This window comes from Panulirus ornatus, chromosome 61 (assembly GCF_036320965.1).
Source record: "Panulirus ornatus isolate Po-2019 chromosome 61, ASM3632096v1, whole genome shotgun sequence".
Taxonomy (NCBI): domain Eukaryota; kingdom Metazoa; phylum Arthropoda; class Malacostraca; order Decapoda; family Palinuridae; genus Panulirus; species Panulirus ornatus.
In genome coordinates, this window is record NC_092284.1 from 823706 (window position 1) to 849449 (window position 25744).

The 25744-nt window shown below is 39.0% G+C and overlaps 2 protein-coding genes across 2 annotated transcripts in view; one reads left to right on the forward strand and one right to left on the reverse strand.

Moving 5' to 3' along the window:
- The window catches only part of LOC139767471 (serine protease 33-like), a 21515-nt gene extending 6621 nt beyond the window's left edge, over positions 1-14894 (forward strand). The window contains exons 2-7 of the mRNA XM_071696887.1: positions 8245-8453; positions 8991-9128; positions 10448-10535; positions 11232-11393; positions 12295-12483; positions 12972-14894. Coding sequence (XP_071552988.1) covers positions 8245-8453; positions 8991-9128; positions 10448-10535; positions 11232-11393; positions 12295-12483; positions 12972-13087 — 902 coding nt within the window. The 3' untranslated portion in view covers positions 13088-14894. The remainder of the gene's footprint in view (positions 1-8244; positions 8454-8990; positions 9129-10447; positions 10536-11231; positions 11394-12294; positions 12484-12971) is intronic.
- Positions 14895-17461: 2567 nt separating this feature from the next.
- On the reverse strand, positions 17462-25163 carry ppl (glycine cleavage system H protein, mitochondrial). Its single transcript, XM_071696890.1, has 5 exons — positions 24978-25163; positions 22242-22321; positions 21392-21455; positions 20795-20926; positions 17462-18676 (listed from the first exon to the last, which is right to left on the reverse strand). Exons 1-5 carry the CDS (start codon positions 25105-25107, stop codon positions 18579-18581), a joined length of 504 nt encoding a protein of 167 aa, XP_071552991.1. The 5' UTR covers positions 25108-25163; the 3' UTR covers positions 17462-18578.
- Between the last annotated feature and the right edge of the window lie 581 nt (positions 25164-25744).

A 25744-nucleotide genomic window follows, 5' to 3' on the forward strand; every position in this document is an offset into this window, starting at 1 on the left:
GTAATGATGGGGTAAACATGTATGTAATGATGGGGTAAACATGTATGTAATGATGGGGTAAACATGTGTAATGATGGGGTAAACATGTATGTAATGATGGGGTAAACATGCATGTAATGATGGGGTAAACATGTGTAATGATGGGGTAAACATGTATGTAATGATGGGGTAAACATGTATGTAATGATGGGGTAAACATGTATGTAATGATGGGGTAAACATGTGTAATGATGGGGTAAACATGTATGTAATGATGGGGTAAACATGCATGTAATGATGGGGTAAACATGTGTAATGATGGGGTAAACATGTGTAATGATGGGGTAAACATGTATGTAATGATGGGGTAAACATGTATGTAATGATGGGGTAAACATGTGTAATGATGGGGTAAACATGTGTAATGATGGGGTAAACATGCATGTAATGATGGGGTAAACATGTGTAATGATGGGGTAAACATGTGTAATGATGGGGTAAACATGTATGTAATGATGGGGTAAACATGCATGTTATGATAGGGTAAACATGTGTAATGATGGGGTAAACATGACTATATTAAATTCACGTCTAGCGTCGCTATTTACCAATACTTTCAGTCTACGTTTGTAAAATAATTTTGCATAAACAATTCACAGGACTGTCGTCACAACCTGAGTTGTAAATCATAACTAATATTACAACAATAAAGTAAATAACAACAGGAAAGTTGTGAAGTTTTACCACGATCCGCCAGGGGTCAGGTAGCGCCACCACTGTACTGTGGGGGTTTACTTAACTAATAATATATCTGGAACTACTTTATCTATCGTTAAATAGTCTATCATCACCCCATACAACCTATTATCTACTCCGTCCTTCCTTCACTACCTTCTTCTACCATTATCTACTCCGTCCTTCCTTCACTACCTTCTTCTACCATTATCTACTCCGTCCTTCCTTCACTACCTTCTTCTACCATTATCTACTCCGTCCTTCCTTCACTACCTTCTTCTACCATTATCTACTCCGTCCTTCCTTCACTACCTTCTTCTGCCATTATCTACTCCGTCCTTCCTTCACTACCTTCTTCTACCATTATCTACTCCGTCCTTCCTTCCAGGTCAAAGGTCAAATTTTCTAATCATCTGTTAGTGTGAACTGATAACGAAATACAAATGCGTATCAAATGAGAAATATATATATATATATATATATATATATATATATATATATATATATATATATATATATATATATATATATATATATTTTTTTTTTCTTTTAAACTATTCGCCATTTCCCGCGTTAGCTAGGCAGCGTTAAGAACAGAGGACTGGGCCTTTGAGGGAATATCCTCACCTGGCTCCCTTCTCTGTTCCTTCCTTTGGAAAATTAAAATAAAAATAAACGAGAGGGGAGGATTTCCAGCCCCCCGCTCCCTCCCCTTTTAGTCACCTTCTACGACACGCAGGGAATACGTGGCAAGTATTCTTAATCCCCTATATATATATATATATATATATATATATATATATATATATATATATATATATATATATATATTTTAATTTTCCAAAAGAAGGAACAGAGAAGGGAGCCAGGTGAGGATATTCCCTCAAAGGCCCAGTCCTCTGTTCTTAACGCTACCTCGCTAACGTGGGAAATGGCGAATAGTATGAAATATATATATATATAAATCAAATTTTCTGAAGTTTCTCTTTAATTTCTCTTCCCAATTCTCACATTCTTCTGGTGTGTGGTGAAGATAAATGCATTATACCAAACATTACATTAATTCATTATTTTTCTCTTCTTCTCCACCAGTTGTATCAATATGTGGCCAGTCATGGCCGGGGCCACACTATATGTGGCCAGTCATGGCTGGGGCACACTATATGTGGCCAGTCATGGCTGGGCCAGACTATATGTGGCCAGTCATGGCCGGGGCCACACTATATGTGGCCAGTCATGGCCGGGGCCACACTATATGTGGCCAGTCATGGCCGGGTCCACACTATATGTGGCCAGTCATGGCCGGGGCCACACTATATGTGGCCAGTCATGGCCGGGTCCACACTATATGTGGCCAGTCATGGCCGGGGCCACACTATATGTGGCCAGTCATGGCCGGGGCCACACTATATGTGGCCAGTCATGGCCGGGCCCACACTATATGTGGCCAGTCATGGCCGGGCCCACACTATATGTGGCCAGTCATGGCCGGGGGCACACTATATGTGGCCAGTCATGGCTGGGGGCACACTATATGTGGCCAGTCATGGCCGAGGCCACACTATATGTGGCCAGTCATGGCCGGGCCACACTATATGTGGCCAGTCATGGCTGGGGGGGGGGCGTATCATGCAATGTTGTGAACATATGTGGCATGTTGTGGTGGCTGGCTGGGTTGTTGTCAGCATGTGAGGTTGTATGTGTGTGTCAACATGGCCAGTTCTTGGTGTCAAGTAATGTCCACATGTAAACATTACGTTTTCTTCCTTGTTGGTATTCATCTCGTGCGCACCGAGAGGCTCACTTGTCTTCATCATTTATTTGACTTGTAGATGTATAACCTGTAGATGTATAACCACTACATACAACTTGTAATGACTGGTCTACACTGTTCACACACCTCACTAGGGTAGGTAGGTGGGCAACCCTCGTCTCTTCTTCCCTCATAATATTGTTTTCCTGCCGTTAGCTGCCATGTGCTGACCTCCAGCAAATACATCATTGTATGAGCTAATGTATGAACTACAGTAATGATTGGACAACGACTTTTATGCTTTCTAAAATGACGGAAGAAAAACATAGGAATTGAACACGAGACATTTAAATGGACAGATGTTCCTGGATATTTTTCTTTCGTCTACGTTCACTTTGTTGAATAAATAAAATTAATTTCTTTAGTACGTGACTGAGGGTTGTAGAATACAATTATCTGAGGTTCATGTTTAACCATGTCTCTCTGGAGGGCTAAGGAAAACCTGGATCTTCTCTGCTTGTGTTGACCATAAAATTTCACCAGATAACATGACATACATCTGTACACAATATGGTCAAACAATGTATTTACCTGTTGGTTCTACAACCCAGTTGTAGGAGAAAGTAACCAGCCATTATCCTCTCACTAACAACTATATTAACAACACCTGTTTAGTGTTTTATCGTGAAATCATCAAAGTTTATACACACGTTCAAAATTTATTAAAACTAATTAACTATTGGTCATTCAATCTATGAAACCATATTGCTTCCATGTTGACATTAAACTTATCATTGCTACAAGTTATATATTGTCAACATACACTTTATAAACTTATATTTTACAAATTTCTAAATAATTGTCAAATCATGTGGCCAATTAGACAGATTTAATTAAGGCATCGTATTATGCCATATACATCTGAAGTTATTAATTATAATATGTAATTATATTATCATTACTTACGTGTTCTTATTATCACATAAATTATATGTTTTGTAAGCAGTATGTACGACAGGCACAGACTGAATGAGTATAAATAGAAAATTATTAATAACTTCCACACAACTTTTTAAGCCAGAAGAAGTTACTTGACCTATAATAAAAGATAAGTTTTGTGTATATAATATATTCATTAACTTTAAATGCCACATGTAAGAGTTAGTGTGGACGAGTCTGCTGTCTTCGTAACCAATAATGTTTGGTATTATTTTAAACGTTTTACTTTATATTGACAAGCTGTTGTAAATTTGAGGTGAAGGAGGTGTTTGTGGCGTGAATGTGTGGTGTTGCCTCCATTGTTGAATGTCAACACTGGTTTAGGATGGCACCAGCTGTTTATTTACGACCATAAAACAGTTTTATGGTTGTTATTATTTATGATAAACCAAGCCTGGCTACCCTGAGCTGGGTTAGGTGTGTAAACCAGCGGCCATGTGCCTCACACACACACTGATGAAGTGTTCCAAACTGAACCATAACCATTTTAGGGAAACTAGAATATTAATAGAAATTTATTCGATCTTGCTTCTCACTTCCTGACATGAAAACAGAAGTTGATCCATTGGTAACCACAAGGTTCCTCGCCTCCTGTATTGTAACCTTCATGGTCACATTACATGCATGAAACTTGGAGGGATTTATATAGAGGGATTTATATAGAATGTTGACTACCAACCTAACCAAGGGTCAGCTGTAGTAGATATGATGGTGCATGACGCAGTCTCTCCCTCATACAAATCTATATAAACCGAGAAATGTGTAGCAGATATGATGGTGCATGACGCAGTCTCTCACTCATACAAATCTATATAAACCGAGAAATGTAACATGACATCAGGGTAGGTTAGCGACTACGTATAGCAGTATCGCAAGTCTTGACGTATAGCAGGATCGCAAGTCTTGACGTATAGCAGGATCGCAAGTCTTGACGTATAGCAGGATCGCAAGTCTTGAAGTATAGCAGGATCGCAAGTCTTGAAGTATAGCAGGATCGCAAGTCTTGAAGTATAGCAGGATCGCAAGTCTTGACGTATAGCAGGATCGCAAGTCTTGACGTATAGCAGGATCGCAAGTCTTGAAGTATGGCAGGATCGCAAGTCTTGACGTATAGCAGGATCGCAAGTCTTGAAGTATAGCAGGATCGCAAGTCTTGAAGTATAGCAGGATCGCAAGTCTTGAAGTATAGCAGGATCGCAAGTCTTGAAGTATAGCAGGATCGCAAGTCGTGAAGTATAGCAGGATCGCAAGTCTTGACGTATAGCAGGATCGCAAGTCTTGACGTATAGCAGGATCGCAAGTCTTGACGTATAGCAGGATCGCAAGTCTTGACGTATAGCAGCGTCGCAAGTCTTAACGTATAGCAGGATCGCAAGTCTTGACGTATAGCAGGATCGCAAGTCTTGACGTATAGCAGCGTCGCAAGTCTTAACGTATAGCAGGATTGCGTGTTGTAATACAATTAACAATTAACTATATAAGAAAATGTCAGAAATATGATTGGCTGTAGAACTGGTGGTTTCTCGCCTCCTCCTGTTGTTCTTGTACTTTAATTTGTCTATTTCATCATGGCATGTCTTTGTTGTTTAATGAGGTAGTTAACTACCATCGATTGTTTGGTGGGAATTACAGGCATCCTTGTATGAACGTTTAGTACCGAGTTTACAAGATTGTCCAACAATGTTACGTGTTGTCACACACACACACACACCTCAGAGACCGCTAGTTTACAATGGTTGACCTGTAATGAGCCAGTAATAATGTTCCTGATTTTTTTTAAATGCCAGCGAGTGCGTGACCCATAATAATACCCGCTTCGCCTGTCACAATTTTCCTAGTAATGGAAAGTCTCCACTTAACAACCCATTCAACTTTGACGTCGTTTATGTTTGTAAACAAAAAAGTTAAGAGGTTGTGCGCTTCTGTGGTGCAGTGTTTGGCGTTGCTGACCATGAATCACGTTCATGTGCCTGCCCTGGTTCGAATCCAGGACAAGGCAGTAGGCCCACACCCAACCTAAGTGTTGACCCTCCCCTCAGGTCTCATTATAATCAAAACAAGTGACGATTTATTATTAAGTTTTGTCATCTAATTATGATGGAACAGTGCACTAACGAGGTCTAATTAAGTCTACCATCTGCCAGACGGCAGACTGGCTGAACCACAATGTGAAATGGTCGTGTGGGTCGTCACTGGGCTACACTATGACGTGTGGCTTGGCTTCTGAATATGAATAATGACGTAAATATTGAGAGTTTCTTGAGAACTGTAGATATTAAGGTCAAACATAGGAAATAAACTGAGCAACAGTTGGGTTATACGAGATGTAAACAAATACGACAATATGAAATGACCTTAGACAACAATGACGTAAATAGTGTGTGTATTTGAAAGAAAACGTAATAGGTGCTGATCCCCTCCCTAGTAATGTATTACGTAGCCACTGATAGTTACAACACAGACGTAATGACCGTTGGGTTTAACAGCCCTCCTCATGGGTCAGTCAGGTCAAGGGCCACGACCAGCGTAGGTAAGGGTCGTTCACAAGGGTAGTTACAGAATGCACGGGTTTTACCGTTAAGACCTGTAGTGTACACTTGACTGGTTCTGGGTCAGGGAAGTTAAGTGTCAACATTTCCGCATCTAGTTTTAGCTTGGTTATTTTTTCCCTCACCATCACCAGCAGCAGCAGCAGCAGGAGCGGGGCCTAGTCTGGGGTGAGACATTTCTCCTTCATCCTGCACAAAAACGAGTTTCCCGGCACGGCCCCGGGCCAAGATGGCCACACCAGCGAACTCGACCATCTGTCAGTCATGGAGGAAATCATTTTCGGTTTTAAATTGTAAAAGAAAAAAAAAATGCATTTGATATGGAAAATAGTTGCATCCTTTCCTTACATGCCGACACAAAGAGGTTTTCTATGTAACAAGAGACAGAAGTCGATCGATTTTTACAGGAAACGAGTCAAGAAAATACTTAAATGACGAATACTTGTGGAAAATAATGATATTAAAGACTTTGATTTATCTTAAAGATTATTTTCATAATTGTTGCTCAGAGAATATTGGAACCGTCCGGTGATGACGAGTAATACAGTGAAAAGAGAAAGTCAAGAAGAAAATAAGAGTGGGAGGCAACTGAACATACCAGAGAGAGAAAGAAAACGGGAATGGGGTATGGTAGATGTCCTTCACGAGTTGGGAGAAGACGAAAGTTCTAGTAAGATGAGAACGGGTCAAGTTGAGGATGGATTGTGGTGACCGACTGGAAAAATGTGAGGCGGGTGGTCACTTGATGGGCTAACAAACACACCGGAAGACTGACCCAGACGGAGAGAGAGAGAGAGAGAGAGAGAGAGAGAGAGAGAGAGAGGTCAACCTAGTGACCCACATGGTTGGGTCACCGGATGTTGCTTCATCCAACACCTGATCTAAGGCTAGGCCAGCCCTACCATCACTCAATATATAAACTGAGAAAAAAGTTTCAATATAAACATTTGTATACATATTTTCTTGTCACGTCGGTGATATATAGCTATACATGTGATGGTTGACGAGGTGAATTTCATCTACAACCAGTGTTGTTGATGTAAACATACATCAGACTTGCCACTTCCGTTCTAAGTCGAATCTACAATGGCTCAGATTCTGATATATATATTGAACCTTTATATTTTCCATCACAAATCAAAAATTCTCAAACAGAAACTCGATCGTGTTGAGTATGAATATCATCCATGTTATGACTAGTGTGAGAACTGTGTCTTACGAATCTATCATGGGAGATATTCCTCTAGTGAAAGTATTACAATCGTTCTAAATAAAGTTTGGGAGTTGTGTGTGTGTGTGTGTGTGTGTGTGTGTGTGTGTGTGTGTGTGTGTGTGTGTGTGTGTGTGTGACGCAGGAGCTAACCTTTCTCGTGGAGGAGGAGACGGGGGGAATGTTGGCCCAGCTCATGTTGGTGGACCCACCCAACCACGGTGCCACAACGCGGCCACACACACACACACATTTTTTTTTCCCCGCTATAGAGCGCGAGACTCCCTAACTGCGCATTACGACTCGTTTCTGGCATAGTTCACCTCTATCATCAGACGCCATCTCGCGGATGCGCCAATTTCCCGCGCAAAAACAAAAAAAGTGTGATGGCGTCGCCCTGCCAGCGGGGAGGACCTCCACACACCTCGCTGAACCGTCCACCAACTTGTAGTCGCCACTGTGTGTCTGTGTCACCTTCCTCATTCTTCTCTTTGGTCAATAAAGCTAAAAAAAACAAAAGCGTTACCCCAAAAAAAACCGGATTGGTACCGAAATTTTTGCGATGCTTCATGTAGACAGGAACATTTCATACGTGCACGCACGGACACACACATCCGGCTATCGTCCTACTGACCGTGAAATAAACCATCACGTAACTAAATATAAATGGAGGAGATGGAGGGCGTGTTGGTTGGTGGGGCGCCGGCTACTTTCCCCTTCACTCACCAGCGGTGGTGGCGGTCCAGCTGTGTTTGTAAACATAGTCACGTGGCCGAGGTAGGCTTGACCGTGTGGTTGGCCAGCTGACCTCCTGCACTGACCCACCCTCGGGGCAACTTTATAGTGTATATAGATCTTGATAATGTATATGGGAGATTTAGATGGACGCGGAGGTATAATGACGTCCTGTTTGTGGTGAGGAATGTGGGCCAAGCGTACATCACGACCCTAATCTGTGCCGATGACGTAACACAACGACTACAACGGCGAGCGAGGGAATAATTTCCTGGTATTGACAGGTACGGCGGCACGTCGGGCTGAGTTCCGTCATGGAGGCTTCCCCAAGTTCCCGTCGACGCTGGAGGTGGCGGGGTCTGAGCCACCTAGCCAGCACCAGCAGCGGGACAGTGGCAAAGTGGCCACAAAGATGCATCACTCGTGTGGACGGGTCGTTACGCCCAGGATCGTGGGTGGGGCTGCTGCCTCCTACGGGGCCAACCCATGGCAGGTAATTATCATAACTGGTCAATACAACCGTTAACACACACAGCAAAACCACGAGACACAAACATAACCCACATAATACTTCCTCTAATACCCGCCAGGACCCCTCACCTCCCACTGATGTTCGTCAGAACTGTACAAGACCAACCACAGCTCATCAACACCCACGAAACCCCCCTCAGAACCAGCAGGTGTCCACCAAACACTTCATAGAATCAACCAGATCACTTCCCTCCCCACTGAATCCCTAAACATATACCTGAACCAGCCTCATCCCTAGTTAGGGTCACATATCATGGCTCATCAGACAAATCAAGTATCCATTCATATCACACAGTATGACCCTGCCTCTCATCACCACCTCGCACAACCCTTGGACCACCTGACACCAACCAGCATCTTAACCTCCATCATTACTTGCCACCAGAACCCTCATTTCACTAGAACCCCACAGTTCTGACTAGCTGTTGTGTGCACGAACTTGTCATCATAAGGCAGGTCCCAAGTAAAGCCATGGGTATATGAGTGTCGTCTTCTCCAGGTAGAGATAGAGATGTACAAGCGAGATGAAGGCTTCTCTCATCACTGTGGTGGCGCCATTATCTCAGACAACCACGTCCTCACCGCAGCCCACTGTCTACAGCGGCCTGGCCTTTCCCGACATGACTACAGACTCAAGGTACGTCTTCTTTCTACCACCATAACTACTGACGTATGGTCACCATCATTACATCTACAGCTTCAAGGTCATTCTATCTCTAACATTACACATACTGTTTCAAGTTGTCTCTCTCTACTTCGACATCTACTACCTCAGTCTCTACCACTACAACTACAACTACTGATTCCAATCCCTAAAAATCTTCTGATCTCATATTACAGCAAATATGCAAATTCTTCTGTATTACTAATTTATGATATAATCCTTCTCTGGATTATAATTGAGATGTACCTGTGTTATGGTGCTGTCTTGTGTCCTATCTCTTATGGTGCTGATATCTTAGTTTTCATGTGTTGTTTTATGCTGCTGTAATGTTCTAGTACTGATATGCTACTTTTCCCTGCTTGTTGTCCTAAAGTTCTTCCAGTTTGTGTTGATCCTCTGTATTGGCATTATATCTTGTTCTATTTTATCAACAATAAGTATTCTGTTTCTGTCACTTTCACAAGGTGCCATATGATCTTATTACTTTTTTTTTAACATTACTACAATTCTACTAGATTTCTTCCAGTACAAAAAAATAAGATAAAACATTTGTGTATTAAAACGTACAGAGTGAGTGGCTATGGTATGCTCTTCCGAAGTGATGTTTACGATGGTTGAACTTTTATCGTTGTCTGTCCTGCATGTGGGAGGCAACAGATGCCTGTAGTTACGAGAATGGTCAGAGTGGCAATTGTAACTTACTGAGCTTGAGACACTTGTCTTTGTTGTCTCATACTCTAGGTCAGGCTCTGAGGAGCATTTTGGTGCCCAGAGCCAAAGTTGGCAATTCAAGGGAGAATAAAGCATGGGTGTGTCCAATTAGAAGGGGTTGCAGAAATGATGAATGTGTAGACCCTATGTAAATTCTTTTGGTCAATTTAATCCTTTGTAGGCTAAGAATGCCATACAAGGAGCTGCATATTTCTGTTGTGTCTCTGTAAAGATATTTATTCAGTGTATCCATTGTCTTCCTTATGAAGGGTGAGCCTCTTTACTAATTATGCGGTCAGTGGGTTGAGTTCGTCTTATTCATCAATTGATACTCACCACTACTAACCGAACATACTCAGGAACAGGTATTCTTGAGCGCACGGCCCATTGCCTGTGGTTCAGACTGTCACTGTTGAAAGTGACTGCTTGACCGAGCATTTGGTAGTATAAAAGCAAGTGTCATTGCATGGTACTGAGTGTATGACACAAAGTGGATGTGAGGATAGGGTATGTGAGGTATAGTGATGACTATTATCATTACCATCTTGACAACATGCAAATGATACCTTTGTTTCCTACAGGTTGGGGACCACAACTTGGGCCAGCAGGATCAGGATGAGCAAATGTTTGAGATTGAGGACTGGACCATGCATCCCTTCTTCGCAGTAGGTGAGTGGTGGGGAACTGGGTAGACTGGATCCCCAACGGGGTGAGGCAGCACTGAAAAAACTATATCTATTATGATCCTTTAGAACTCCAAAACTATGCATTATATAAGAGTTTACAAAAGTACCCAATGGCTCAGTAAGTAGATCACTTCTCGACAATAGTAGGGTTGTGAATTTTAAACTCTTGAATAGTTATATTTCTTAGAAAAAATATATTATTAGAGGTTATGTTTGGTCTCGTACCCTGGTCATGAAACATCTTCCTCAAACCCATTTTAAAGCTGAGTATTAATCAAAGTGAAATCTCAGTTTCATCACTGTAGAGTACAGGAAACTAAGTGGAAAAGCATTCTGTTGACTGGAGGAGTGTGTGAGAGGGTAACACAGGTGTTGGAGACTTTGTATTACATCGTGAAGAAGGTGCTGAACAGACTGGAACAAGAAATGCTGTGTAATTCAACTTTACATGACTAATGAATCTGTGCTAATGTTAGAATTTCTACTGTGTCCCTCATGCATTAGGTGAAAAGACCCTACTGTTAAGATGTTTAATGAAATTGTTTTCAGTTCTCGTTCAGAAAGAAAACTTAATCAAGTTGATGCGATTTTAACATCCAAAAATATCTCCATTTTGTGTGCTGACTAATGTCAGTTTGATTCATCACAAAGGATTTAACCGACAACATCTCTCTTGCAGGTGGGGCCTATAACAACGATGTGGCTGTGGTCAAGGTGAAGGCTCAGCGAGGCAAGGGCTTCCAAATGTCGAGGTTTGTGTCACCTGCCTGCCTACCCTCTCCTGGTACTTCCTACACCCCAGGCACCAAGTGTCAGGTGTCAGGCTGGGGCCTTACTGACCGTGAGTATCAGCTTTCTTAATGCTTATTCAAAACTGCTATCTTTTCCTCACACTCTATTTAATTGTATACCACTACTTCAAGTTCCTCGATCACTTCTAATTCATAAACATAGCATACCTACCTCATATATTACACTCATGACCTAATCTCCAACTCATGTTCTGATCTTTTTTTCAACCCTATATTTATTTCTTTTTACTTAGACCTACTTCATACTCTTGTCTCGCCCCCATTCATATGTATTCCTGTTCAGAATCTACCTTATTTCCTCATGTTCCAATCTTTTTCTAGCCATTAAACAAACAAGTTCTATGATGAGTGCTATACATTACTCTGTCAATGGCAAAACCTGTTGAAAGCACTGATGTTTTAATCTTCTATCTCCTCATGAACTTTCTCTACTTTCCAATAAATGTTCTGGTCTCTTGTATCTTCATGTTCCTAGCTTTAGCCTTTATAATATGATCCTATCTCTTGTCTACACATGCTCCAATATGTCATTTTAATCCGTTTTTGTAACACTACCTCTGATTAATGTCCATACATCTTTAGCTTTCCTTGGTTTACACATTTATTCCTTAAAAAGATACTAAATACCTCCATACATAGCCACCTCTCAATGTGAGTGCTTCATGCAATCCCTACGTAAAGGTAAAATCTCCTTCTAGGTACTCTTATGTATGTAAGTAGGTAGGTACTCCTCCAGACAAATTGTGTGTGTCCACTTCTCAAAAGTACACTCACACACCCGTATATATCTCTTTCACTCAAGGAAATTCACCTGCTCCTCCACAGGTATACATATGCAACTTCTTCTTAAGTATGCAAACAGTTACCCCTGAAGAACATGCCTCAATCTGCTCATTAGTAAATTACTGTAACTAGCTTCTCCTTCCACAGCTGACAACTACTATTCAAAGTCGCAGGTGCTCCACAGCACTGAGGTCATCCTTTTATCCGACAGCGAGTGCAAGGAGCTCCATGGCTCCCGTGGCTATGCCCCAGGCATGATCTGTGCTGGCCACTTAGATGGGAAGAGGGATGCATGCAATGGGGACTCAGGGGGTCCTCTTGCCTGTAATATCAATGGTGAGTTTGAACTTTCTGGAGTTTAAATGTGAAATTGGGAGCTCATCTTAATGGCATTTGTGTCTGTAAAGCCAATCAGAAAAATGAACATCTCCCTAAGGGTCAAACATCCTTCCTGACAGTTTAATGCTCATAAAATCTATAATCGTTATCAAAACTCTAAAATGTGAGGCAAAATAGTTTTTTATGGTAAAGTCATTTCTGAAAAAAGAAATGCCATTTAATTGTCTGTAGGTATAAAAATCCATTATTATTTCAATGGTATCAATGACCTTTATGTGAAATGTGGCATACGATGAAGCTTGTCAGATAAAAATCTTTCTACTTTTTTCATACATCTTTGCATTTCCCACATTAACGAGGTAGCATTAAGAACAGAGAACTGGGCCTCAGAGGGAATATCCTCCCTTGGCCCCCTTCTCTGTTCCTTCTTTTGGAAAACTAGAAAAATGTTTTACTATTCTCATACTCTGATTTATGCACAACAGGAACGTACATGCTGCTTGGGCTGGTGTCCTGGGGTAAAAGTTGTGGCAAGCCACGTCAGCCGGGAGTCTACACTCACATCCAGCATTACCTGGACTGGATCCAAAGCGTGCTCTAAACTTGAGGGAGCAATCGACATATTCACAACTACGTGTATTGATTCTACAGAGCTTTGCAGACCCAAGAGGAGCTACAAGCAAATCCTCAAGTGGGTAACACTGGTCAACCAACACTGGGAAAGATGCAAATGGACGAGTACCACACAGGACCTCCATAGACACCACAACTGCTACAAGATCAGAATTAAAAAAGCTCAAGAAAATAACTCCAGAACTTTCTGATGAAAACAAACATCAGAAAAAAAGAATGTTACATTTACAAGAAGAAATATTACTTCCAGTAAAGCATTTTGCTGTTGTTATAAAAAAATTGAGAAATTTTTTAGGACTTTGAAGTACAAATTTCTTTTTCTTGCAGTCTTTAGTACCTAAAAGGGTATGAAGCTAAGACTGCACAAAGATCTTTCCTGATTAGTTGGTAATACTTTACACAAAGAAGTGAACATTAAAATGAACTGATATGTTCACATCATGACTGCACATGACCCATGCGCCATGCCCCTGATATGTGGCAATAACACAGACAAATGTTTAATCGAAGACAAGTTACATCACTCTCAAAACAATATAATGCCCCAGGTCTCATTGCTACACGAATGCCAAAAGCAAAATGAGTACTTAAAAAAAAAAAAAGATTGAAAAGTATTTTGAAGCTGGCATAATAAGTTTTATTCCTACTGTCAAAGCAGTCATGTCCTAACTTCTGTCTCATTACAATGAGCTAGAATACTTTTCCTCTATGAAGCATGAGTGTTAGTCTCAGTTTTCCTTCACACAAGACTTAGCATAAATTCTGTGAACTGGGGTAAGAATACCAATAGCCTCTTGGTAATTTCAAGAAAATGTTTACATGTGGTGGGAATGGTTTTGAATTCCTGAACTGAGTGAGTGAAGAACTTGATGTATGAATGTAGATTGTATGCACACCTGTCTGTGCACTATGTGTACAGATATTCCCACAGTGGTATAGTTGATGTTCATAATATATACATGTTGTTTATATGTTATATATAATATATTTATTCTTTTTTAATCAGCATTTTAATATTTATGTACGTAGAATTTTGTGAGATGCAAGGCCAAACTTCACTTTTGGATGTTCTACACAGATCATCCTGCTTCAAGTTGCAGGAACTGGTGTATTTGGTGTAAATATGTATTTCTAAGAAGCTGTGACAGAACACCCAGCAATGGGTCATCATGCTTTAAGCCCTTAAAGGTAACCAGTAGCAATCTTCAACTGTAATAACTAAGGACAAACATTGCATTTCACAACATTCATGATATTGGTTGAGATGAAACAATTCCGGGCATTTGTAATTGAGCCATATCAGACCAGATTTACCCTAACGTGTACGTCAGTCATCCCTGTAACATAGATGTTTTTATATCAAATCTGTGATTAGACAAGTTGTATTTGAAAATGCTTGATTGAATGGGTCATTCACATCCGATCTGCTGTTATAATCTTACATATAGGAATGATGAAAGAACTGCATATACTGTCATCATAACCAGAAATGTCAATTACAGCTGGGCACATTCCTGTTTGGTTTTTCCTTGACACATCAAATTAGATGTGAATCTCCCATTCATACAAAAAATTTTCCAAATGTTTCTTTTCTTTAGCTAGTTAAATTATGTGAAGTAAATCAAATGCTATATTTGTTATGTCCTGTTGCATTTTTCAAATAAATTTATGTATTTTTTTATAAAGACATGAGATGTCACTACTTAAACAAGTTGTAGGTGCATGTTTTGCCTGTGAACACCTAGTCAAAGTATTAAAAGTCTTTCAATAATTTATCCTCATATTGTTATTGTCACCTGTGTCTTATTATCTATTACTTCATGATTCATAGCAAACATGCTGGAAGTCTACATTACAATTCTACATCACAAACACCAGTTGCTGGGGAGAAATACTGCAGGACTGATTGATAATACAGAACTATTTGCTACATTAACAGCTAATACTGTAGGAATGCATATCTTGACAAGTTAATGCTGTAATGTTCCCAATTAATCCAAGTATAGCCTTGACACTAACAATGGGACACTGCGATGAGCTGCCCTTATTCAAAGAACAAGTTAATTCCTAGCACAACCTTTCATGTGAAGCTGAGTATATGGCTACTTCTATCTCTACATCTCTGACACCTGTTCCCTTCTGGAACTCCCTAAAGGGGGTGGCCACGGCAATAGTTCCCATACCTAATGAACTAAAGTGCCGCTTATTAGTCTTTAGTGCCTCACCCTTATAAAGCCACTGGCAGATGGCAACTCTAGCGCAGTGTTTGCAAAGACTCCTATCTACTGTTCCTACTGGTTACTTCTACTTAACACTCCTCCCTAATGTTGGCTACTTCTAACTGCAGCTATTCCTGTTGAACTCTCATTCTTAAATTTCAACAATGCCTTCACACTCAATGACTTTCTATCTATACCTTACATATCTCAAGATGACTCCTGCACACCTTTCAAGCCTGAATGTCTTAGCATATCTCTTTATGTTCCTCAACATGAAATTGGCTCAAACACAGTACTCCTTTACCATAACTTTGCACCTGCTACTTATACTCCTCCTCCCACATATCTATTATCATAGGAGGTATAAAAGATTCCAGTCACAGACTAAGTTTTCACCACAGTCAAGTACTGAATACACGAGAGAAAGCTAGACGGAAATGTGACAATATACAATGGATGATGGGCATGTGATGTATGTTAGATGTCTAGTCTAACCCAGTAACTTAAGATTTAAAAAGGCAAGATCGGTAATCTGTACAAAGATGATTTAATGATTTTTAGAAATCACTTCAAAACTTGAGTCAACCCACTATTTGCCTATGTAGTTACTTTTTCAGTATTACTTCAGCTGCTTGATCCTTTCGTTATATATCAATATCTACTTGTAAGAAAATGAGTGCCATGTTTTTGTATATTCCTGATGCTACCACACTAACACAGGAAACAGCTTACAAGCATGAAATAAATTCTATTGTGTGAAGAAAGTAATGTCTGACTGCTTTTACTATTTGCAGAAAAGCTCATGTATCAAAGCATTTTTCCATCTACTATTTGCAGAAAAGCTCGTTTCAAAGCATTTTTCCACATTGTCACTTGTGAAGTCAAAAAATACGAGTTAAATAGCAGTTATATAATACTTCACACCAGCGGACAACAACTGAATGAAATTAAAAATATGGGTTAAGGAGGAAGCCTATAGCCAATCCTAACCAGTTAACTTCAAGTCTAGGTCACATGCAGTGTTAAGAATGACCACTTTCATGCCCTAAAAGGTAAGACTGTGATGGCTACACACCACACTTATTTGGAATGGTTGAATCATATTTTCCTATGCTTATTCTGCTACAATGAACACAAAAATAATTGACAATGAAAAAAAATCTTGTGCTGTCTTTACGTTAGTAAATGCCAATACAAAATACACCCCACCCCTGATGTACAATTCAGCACATGATGGTGTAACAGAATAAGCATTGTGAAGATGGTCCAAATGAATATGAGCTGAAAGCAACTAACATGAACAGCATATAACATTCAATCCTCATGAATAATCAAAAACTTTTTTGCATATCTACTTTTTTATAAACATATAATGTTAATAAACAAATATAACAAATACCTTAAGGAATTAAATAATTGTAATAAAAGTTATCATCCCAAAACATAAAGCCTTGACAACAATTACAACTTGCCACAAACATTCACAGGTAAGAGGTGCATTATATCTTATCAATTAACTGTACATGGAGCTGCAGCGTTGTAGATTAGTTCCTCTAATACACACTATTGAGCCAAGTCATCAAAAGTCATTGAGTGTTTATACCAAACCAAGGGGATACTACTTCTAAATTCCCCCACAAATGATATGTAACAAAAACTAGAAACAAAGAATAGTTAACAACCAGTAAGTACTTTATCATTTACACAATGACATCACGTCATTAACACGACATAACGAAACAAGCACCAACATGGGCACATAGAGACACAACACTGGAATTTTCCCATTGGAAGGTAAGAGTAACGTACATGCTTAAAAATATACGCAGCAACACACGCAACCCAAAAGCAACATCTTGGTGATAAACATCTATCTCAGCCTGGAAAAAGAATCCACGATATTGTAAGTCAATAACCAAATAAAAAGTGACAAATCTGAGCTTGTTTCATTTATCTACAACAAAGACGTAAAAGGAATCCTTTAAAAACCAAAAAGCCGAACCTAAAGCGAGTTGAACTGTACAGCAGTTGCATATCCCAAGCTGACAGCACCTGAACCACTTACATCTGCAAGTTATCAGTACATATATCCTAATAACCCCAGGTGACAATGGTATAAAGGATTATCTACAACTGTTTAATGTTCAGTCTCATACAGAAATGGACAAAAATATTACAGCATTGTGTTCCACTTAAATAACGCCTGTCAATTCAGCTGCCAGTTCGCTGATATTCAAATAATATCAGATACAAAAATAGCCTGACACCTGTAATGGCACAAACTGCTGTTGTCTTTACTGTGACAAGTGAATAAGAATCAAGTTCCATACAAAATGGACGCATACCATAATGCCAGACACTACTCATAAAGTGTGAGGGGTAGCAACATCTCAAATGCAGTGTACAACTATATACAATCTACAATGGCCTCCCATTCTAACTACTTTTCAGTACACTTTGTACAAAAATACTTCATAGTTTAGTGTAAATTATGCACAATTATCATGTAATCAGTAGAACCAGCAGCATTTCCAAATCAAGTCTTGAAGAGCTATAAAATACTAGCACCATACCACCATCTTCAAGTTCACTTGCACCATACTATCATATTGAAGTTCGAATGAAAATAAAATTCAAATTAGGAAAAAAATATCATAGTAAATATAGGATTTACTAATATAAACAAGTCTGGATGACTATGTATTCAACAGAAAGGATAAAAATTAGAATTAAAGATGGCTAAAGGTGAATGTTACCATATCTAATGTCTAAACCTGTGCGAGCAGTAAGAATGGGTTGCAGTAACTGCCAACAGGATCCCTCTTTACCTCCTGAGTGGACTGAACACTTTAAAAACTTAGCTTCCTGAACACACACAGTTGCACATCATGATATTATTAAGTTGGCTTTGTACAGTCAACTGATATGCAGCAATTCTAAAAATACAATTCCTAAGTATTTCACTTTACCTGTTGTTTGGAATAAGCACAGATCCTGGCTGCAAGATTAACACAGTAAACCCTTTCAGCCATGGAGGAGGTACTGGACTCCACACCAAACTCGGAAGCATGGCATATTATCCAACAGTTACTCGTTGGTTTCGTAACGGGAAATGTGGCACACAAAAGTGCACCATGGGAGGTCTGGTAAAACAAATACTTAGGTGAGCAACATAAAACTTGAGGGTTGGTTGGGTTACGAGTGTGTCACCTGCCAATGTATCTCTTATCAACCCCAACACTATTCTTCATTCTCCTTCAAGAACTTCTCATATGCTTCTTCATCCATTAACTCTTCTAATTCTGAAGGAACAGTCAACTCCAACTTGAATAACCAACCTGCAAGAAAATTGAAAATCAATGAAGTGCCCTTTACCTCCTACACATAAATCAAGAAATGCTGAAATATGCATAAAAAACTATTACAATTTTTCACACAAAATAACTCTGCAATATCTGTCTTTAGGTAGGTTAATGGTGCCTAAAATATAACACAATGCATAGGAATATTCTAGTTTATATACCTTCTGAACATAAGATAAATTTAAACATTTTTTCACATGAACAAGCTTCTAAACTTGAACCTACAATTTACCAATCTATATGCATAAAAAATAAACATTACGGAAATAATGAGATGCATTAAAGATAACCAGTCTATTAACCTACTTATTTTCTTTAACTCTCCCATTACACATTGGATGGATGAAAAGCAAGCAGCCCTTCACTTCACTCATTCTACACATCCAGTGGGTAAAATTAACAAGGAATCCTTAAATAATATCATATGCACTTCTATATATTTCAATATGCACACTAAATAAGGGGCCCTTAACTACTATAATGCACTTCTCTGTTTTTTAATACGCACACTAAATGAATTCATACCATGATAATAAACATTTGCAACCCTATATACTCTCATAAGCAGAGTTTTTCCATCATATACATTCCACACTCATTCCTTTAACATACTCTTTTGAAATACCTCTAACCCTACAATTCTTTCAATGTCTGTTCATTTCTCTTGTAGTTTACATCATCACGTACCTAACTATATTACAATGTACACTGTTCAAACAATCATCTGCCATGCATTGTAAAATAGTGCAAACAATGTTTTTGTCTGGATGTTTCTAAAAACCTCTTCACATCACATACAGTTCTCACAACTTACTCTAGCTATTCTCATATTTTCCCCCTTATTCATGGCTTGTCTGGATGAGGAAAAACTATGGTTGCACAGCATACATCTAACATGATACAAACACTCCATTATGCAAACTTCTAACAAACTGTAAAGCAAAAATTCTTAGTAATAAGTAAAGCTCTTGGTGCAACTCCCAATGCTCTCCCTTACACAACTCTTTCTAAACATTAGATTTCCAATAACCAACCTACACGATCATCGCGTACAATTATGCAATCACTATTAAATAATTCATCTCTATTAAAACTAATACCACTCTGTTACTGTCCACTACCTCCACACACAATTATGTTCTCAACCCATATTCATTTACAGCATAGTCAACCTGTATATGCCATCAAAGCAAACCATGCTGTCTACTTTCCCCTCCAATTTAGTTAATTGAATAAGATCTTTCATTTACAGCAATTGTGGTAACTTCCATTAATTCATCATAATTGTTCTCTCTTACTTATCTTGACCATATATTCCTCTACCCACAATCATACTGTAATTTTCTTACACTAACCCTAAATGAACCTCAGATCATCCCAAATATGTTGTCTGGGGTATTTGGTCACTTCCTTCAACATAAGTGCTAATATTTTCTCATATATATCATTAAATAAAAATTATGGATCCCCCTTGGAACATGTTACAGTGTGTGACTTCATGGTTAACAAAATCAAAAAAAGATATCACTGATGCTCTTCAGTAAATTTCTGCAGTAAAAAATTTCATTTGCTGGCATGTATTTTTCTGATGCACATATATATTCTGGCACTGTACCTGACCTTTGTGGCCTGGGTGACTTTATTAATCTAGATGGATTTGAACTGCATCTTTGTCTTAGAAGTAAAACAAGATAAATAGAATTGAAGAATGTGATTGAGAGATCTAAGCATGGTGTGCTCTTCAAGAAGTCAAAGAATGATGTCTTTGCATGTTCTGAAAACAGCTGCACCACATTTCATATAAACATCTATTCCTCTCTTGCCCTAAAGACTGACTGCTTTGAAATTCAAAACTGCCAAGACTATATCAATATACCACGTAGAACAATAGATTGTGGGAGTTTCTTTTACATATCAGGATCAATCTTAATGAATCCAATCTTGAGGTCATACACCATATATAATAATAACTCTAATGGAGTAGGCATGTACTGATACCAAGTGATAACAATAAAACATCATTATCTATACGTCAAATAAGTATCATCATCACGAGTAAAACATGTCATAGCTCTGGAGGTAGCTGAAACATACCTTCATCATAGCAGGATTTGTTTATAAGCCCAGGCTGGTCCTCAACAGCAGAATTGATCTCCGTCACTTTGCCAGACACAGGACAGTACAGTTCACTTGCTGCTTTAACACTCTCAAGGGCTCCACATTCCTCTGCCAATAAACATACCATTAACCTTCATTATTTTTACACTATACTTCTCATCCACAAGTGGACTGCTGACATTCTGTCCAGAAACATACAATCTCTCCTTGTCACACATAACATTTGACAAGACTTAGCTCGCAAAACTCATCTTTGTAACTGCTGATGTATTCAAGTGAAAAATGTTCTCCAATTGGCAAACTCTTCAATGTGTTGGCATATTTCTCCTCTTGCTGCACACATAAAATCTCCAGGAATTTGCCTAACTTTAAGGACTGATACATAAATTTTTAACCTATAATCCTACTAAAAACAACTCTCAAACTTTATAAAACAAAACCATTTTGTTTTATTAAATTTTCACTTATATTTACCAATTGTTTACAGATTATCTGAGGATATCTTTCTAATGTAAAAATCATTTAAGGTAAAACTGACGTACATAATAAAGTAATCACTGAAGCAAAACTTACCCATTTGTTCATATTCTGTGTCCACCTCTGGCAACTGGGCATACACAATATCTCCGAGTGAATCCTGTAATTCAAGGAAAGAATTACTGCAAGAACGACTAAAATACAGATACATTCTTTAATAGCACCACAAGAGTGAATACAGTGCAGATACTCTCTGGAATTATGGAATTATTTTCAATACAGTATAAGATGCCCAATATGTCTTCAAAGACATTCATCCTTATACAAGATACAGGAAATAGCATTGCTACCCACCCCTGCTTCAGCAAGGCAGTGCCAGGAAAACAGACAAAAAAAGCCACATTAGTTCACACTCAGTCTCTAGCTGTCATGTGTAATGCATCAACACCACAGCTCCCTATCCACATCCAGGCCCCATAGACCTTTCCATGGTTTACCCCAGATGCTTCAAATGCCCTGGTTCAGTCCATATATATTATTAATATTATCATTATCATTTATTATACCCAATCGCTGCGTCCCGCACCAGCGAGGCAGCACCAGGAAACAGACGAAGAATGGACCATCCATTCATACATATATACATAAACGCCCAAACACAAACATAAACACATACATATACATACAAATACAAATATTACAAACAAGTTAATTCATGTACAGATCTCTGCATACCATACATCAAAATTACAGACAATCATATGATGGAAATTACTATGTGCAGCTTCTTGCATCTAATACAAGAATATAAGAAACTGACATTTGTGATATAGGGAGTGCATCCCTTTATGCTATAGGAAGCATAACTGAAGTATAACAACAGCCCCATTCAAGATGGTCTATAAACAGTACACAAGAACATAAAAGGATTAAAGTTATGACTTACCTGAGCATAATTAGTGATACCAATGGTACCAACGCTGCCATTCATGACGACCCATTCATGTTTTTCGGTATACTTGCGGTCTGGAATAGAGAATCAAATCATCTAATTCTGTTGAGTTTTTGATCAAGATATTCTTTCTAATATTCTTATTGCTGAAGGCTACATTTACATTCAAGGATTTATGCAACCGAGGAAGTAATGTAAAATTATCACTAAAAGGGAGATTGAAGAGATTTTGGTATCAAGGGGAGGTTTGAGTTTAAACTCTATAAAATCATTTCTTTGCCAACTTCAGGGATATATCAGTATGCATGTTTCCTTGTGCTACTTTGCTAACGCGGGAGACAGCGACAAAGTATAATAAATAAATAGATAAATAAATATGAATAATCAATATAACTACAAACAGACTAATTTGAAAAGGGCCCTCTTTTATACAACTCTTATACTCTTTTCCTACACCATCAGACATTGTCAGAAATTCACTAAAATTCAATGATGATATAATCCAACTTTGTCAAGCAACTCCGACCTGCTACCCGAGGTTATTTATGAAGAATTGGACTGAACTTTTAATCTCAGGAAGGATGAGAACAAATCAAAAGGTTTATGGCTGAAAATATACATGAAAATACATATATCTATTATACTGGTGAGATAAGACCTTTATCACTTCAACTCAAACTAAACCTTATGTAATCCTGGTTAAGTTTTGCATAACAATGTTCATCCAGGGGTCTCATTACAATAACTTCATGATTTTGCCTTTCAGTCTTCATGTTTCTGGTCCTACCTCACCAAGGAAGAAGCTAGTCTACACGTATTAAACAAAAACTTTCAATTTCTTACACGTTCTGGGTCACACTAATACTTCCCAAAGCGAAGCTAAAGGAAGAATGATTTGGATGAAAAAAAAATACTGATCAGATAATACAAAGGGGATTTACAGCACTCAAAAAGGAACAGTTAGCTGCCAATACACATGAAGGTTATCTCAAACACGAAAATCATCAAAAGGAAGCTTGTACTTTTTTTACGGCCATTATATAAGCCTTTGTTACTCACATGACAAAAGTAATCCACCATTAGCTTAAATCATGTGACAAAACAAGACAACCATTAATGAGAATTTATGTACTGAAAAAGATCTGAACACTCTGATTCTATCTAAATGGGAAAACATATGAATATGATCAATAAATAAATTTCTTCTTAAAACCTCCCATCACAAGTATAGCCATTTCTTGATTCTTGTTACAACTTCTTTCATAAGAAACATCGGTAAATTAACAGATAATGATACAAAATGAATAATCACACAAATGTTCTAACCACTAGTAGATAAGAACTGTTTGGTGATGAAAGAAATTGAAAAATTCACATTTCGTACTGCTGTGCTCATGGGTCTATGCTATGATGCTCAAGGGTTGTACTGTCGTACTCATGGGTTTACACTGTCATGGTCTAGGGTCGTATTACCTACTCACGGGGTACACTATCATGCTCAAGGGTCGTACTGCCATGTTCATGGGTTTACACTATCATGCTCTAAGGTCGTACTGCCGACTCACGAGTTACACTATCATGCTCAAGGGTCGTACTACCATGTTCATGGGTTTACACTATCATGCTCAAGGGTCGTACTACCTACACACGGGTTACAATATATATGCTCAAGGGTCGTACTGCCATTGCTCACAGGTTACAATATAAATCCTCGGGTCATACTGCCATGCTCATGGGTTTACACTATCATGCTCAAGAGTCATACTACCTACACACGGGTTACAATATATATGCTCAAAGGTTACAATATAAATCCTCGGGTCGTACTGCCATGCTCATGGGTTTACACTATCATGCTCTAGGGTCGTACTACCTACTCACGGGTAACAATATATATCCTCAGGGGTCGTACTGCCATGCTCATGGGTTTACACTATCATGCTCTAGGGTCGTACTACCTAATCATGGGTTACAATATATATCCTCAGGGGTCGTACTGCCATGCTCATGGGTTTACACTATCATGCTCTAGGGTCGTACTACCTAATCACGGGTTACAATATATATCCTCAGGGGTCGTACTGCCATGCTCATGGGTTTACACTATCATGCTCTAGGGTCGTACTACCTAATCACGGGTTACAATATATATCCTCAGGGGTCGTACTGCCATGCTCATGGGTTACGCTATCATGCTAAGAGTCGCAGCATCATACTCAGGCATAGTACCGTTATGTTCATGGGGTTAAGAACATGTTATTACCCCCACAGTAAGGGAGGGGAACATGAGAGATATGTCTCCATCCCACATCATCAACTGACTACATATAATACGTCTAGTAAGACGAGTTCTGTGCAGCAGACACCGAGTCTGTGGCAGGCAGACAAGGCCGTCTGAGAGTATAGTCCTGCTACTAAAACCACAGAATAATGGTTATATATATATATATTTTTTCATCTAATTCTAAAAATAATGTGGTAGACGAATATAGACACACAACCACTCGTGTCGTGTCAGACGTCATGGTTGTGCAGAATTAACCTTGACAGGTCAGCTAGCACACCAACCACCCTGATGACATAGAACCTTGCTGGCAGAGACTCCGAGAATAAAAAGCCTTGAGGCAGTTACTAAGGAAAGCCCTGACCACGATCACACCTTGGCATCTGCCGTCACCCTCCCGCCTGTCTACTCTCATTATTTCTGACCCCGGGATGGCGTGACCTCACCTGACAGCAGGCTGCAAGTGGTGCTTAAGTGTCTGGGAACATGGCAGTTGGCGGGGGTGATCCTGTGCAGATGTAGAGGCAAGATCTTGGGGGTAAAAGAGCGGACACAAGAGAGCAAGACTCGAGCCATGTCGGTTTGTAGCAGAAGGCGCAGCAGCAGCAGCTGGCCACCACTGTTGCCAGACACAACTGATGCCACTCACAAATATTATCTCTATTTTATACATCAAAATGGATCTAGTCCATTTTATATACGCATGATAGATTGATTCTTGCTATTTTTTCTCAAATTATTAGCAAAGAACGCAATGAACTTTTCAGCTTTGAGAGTTATAATTATGGGAATTATCAATTTATGTAAACTTTACCTTATCTTATTTGGTAACATTGAGCGGTAATGGACACATAAGGGGCTAACATCTTTCTATTTTTTCTTTTACATTCTTAATTTCAAGAAAATATTTTTATCGTTGCAGCAATTTATAGATCAATACCCCTAATACAAAATCCCTAAGGTTTAGTAGCCTCTTCTCTACATAAAGTTTGATTAACACGTAAACCTTTAACATTATATTATGACGGTGGAGTCCATGTCTCTTTGTAATTAACTCTATAATGGATGGCTTATACAACAGGAGAGGGTTTTTCTGGCTGTTGTAGTAGGTAATGGTGTTAGTTGCCATCGCCTCGTAATGTTATGATGCATAAGAGTTTATTTAGGGCAGCCTGAAGTTTGCTGAACCAGTCCTTCCTCAGGACATCAGCAG

Coding starts and splice junctions, on each gene's coding strand:
- ppl (XM_071696890.1), bottom strand. CDS start 25,107: ATGGCTCGAGTCTTGCTCTCTTGTGTCCGCTCTTTTACCCCCAAGATC. Junction 21,456..22,241: donor GTATCACTAATTATGCTCAG/GTAAGTCATAAC, acceptor CTTGAATTACAG/GATTCACTCGGAGATATTGT. Junction 18,677..20,794: donor CAAATCCTGCTATGATGAAG/GTATGTTTCAGC, acceptor ATTTTCTTGCAG/GTTGGTTATTCAAGTTGGAG.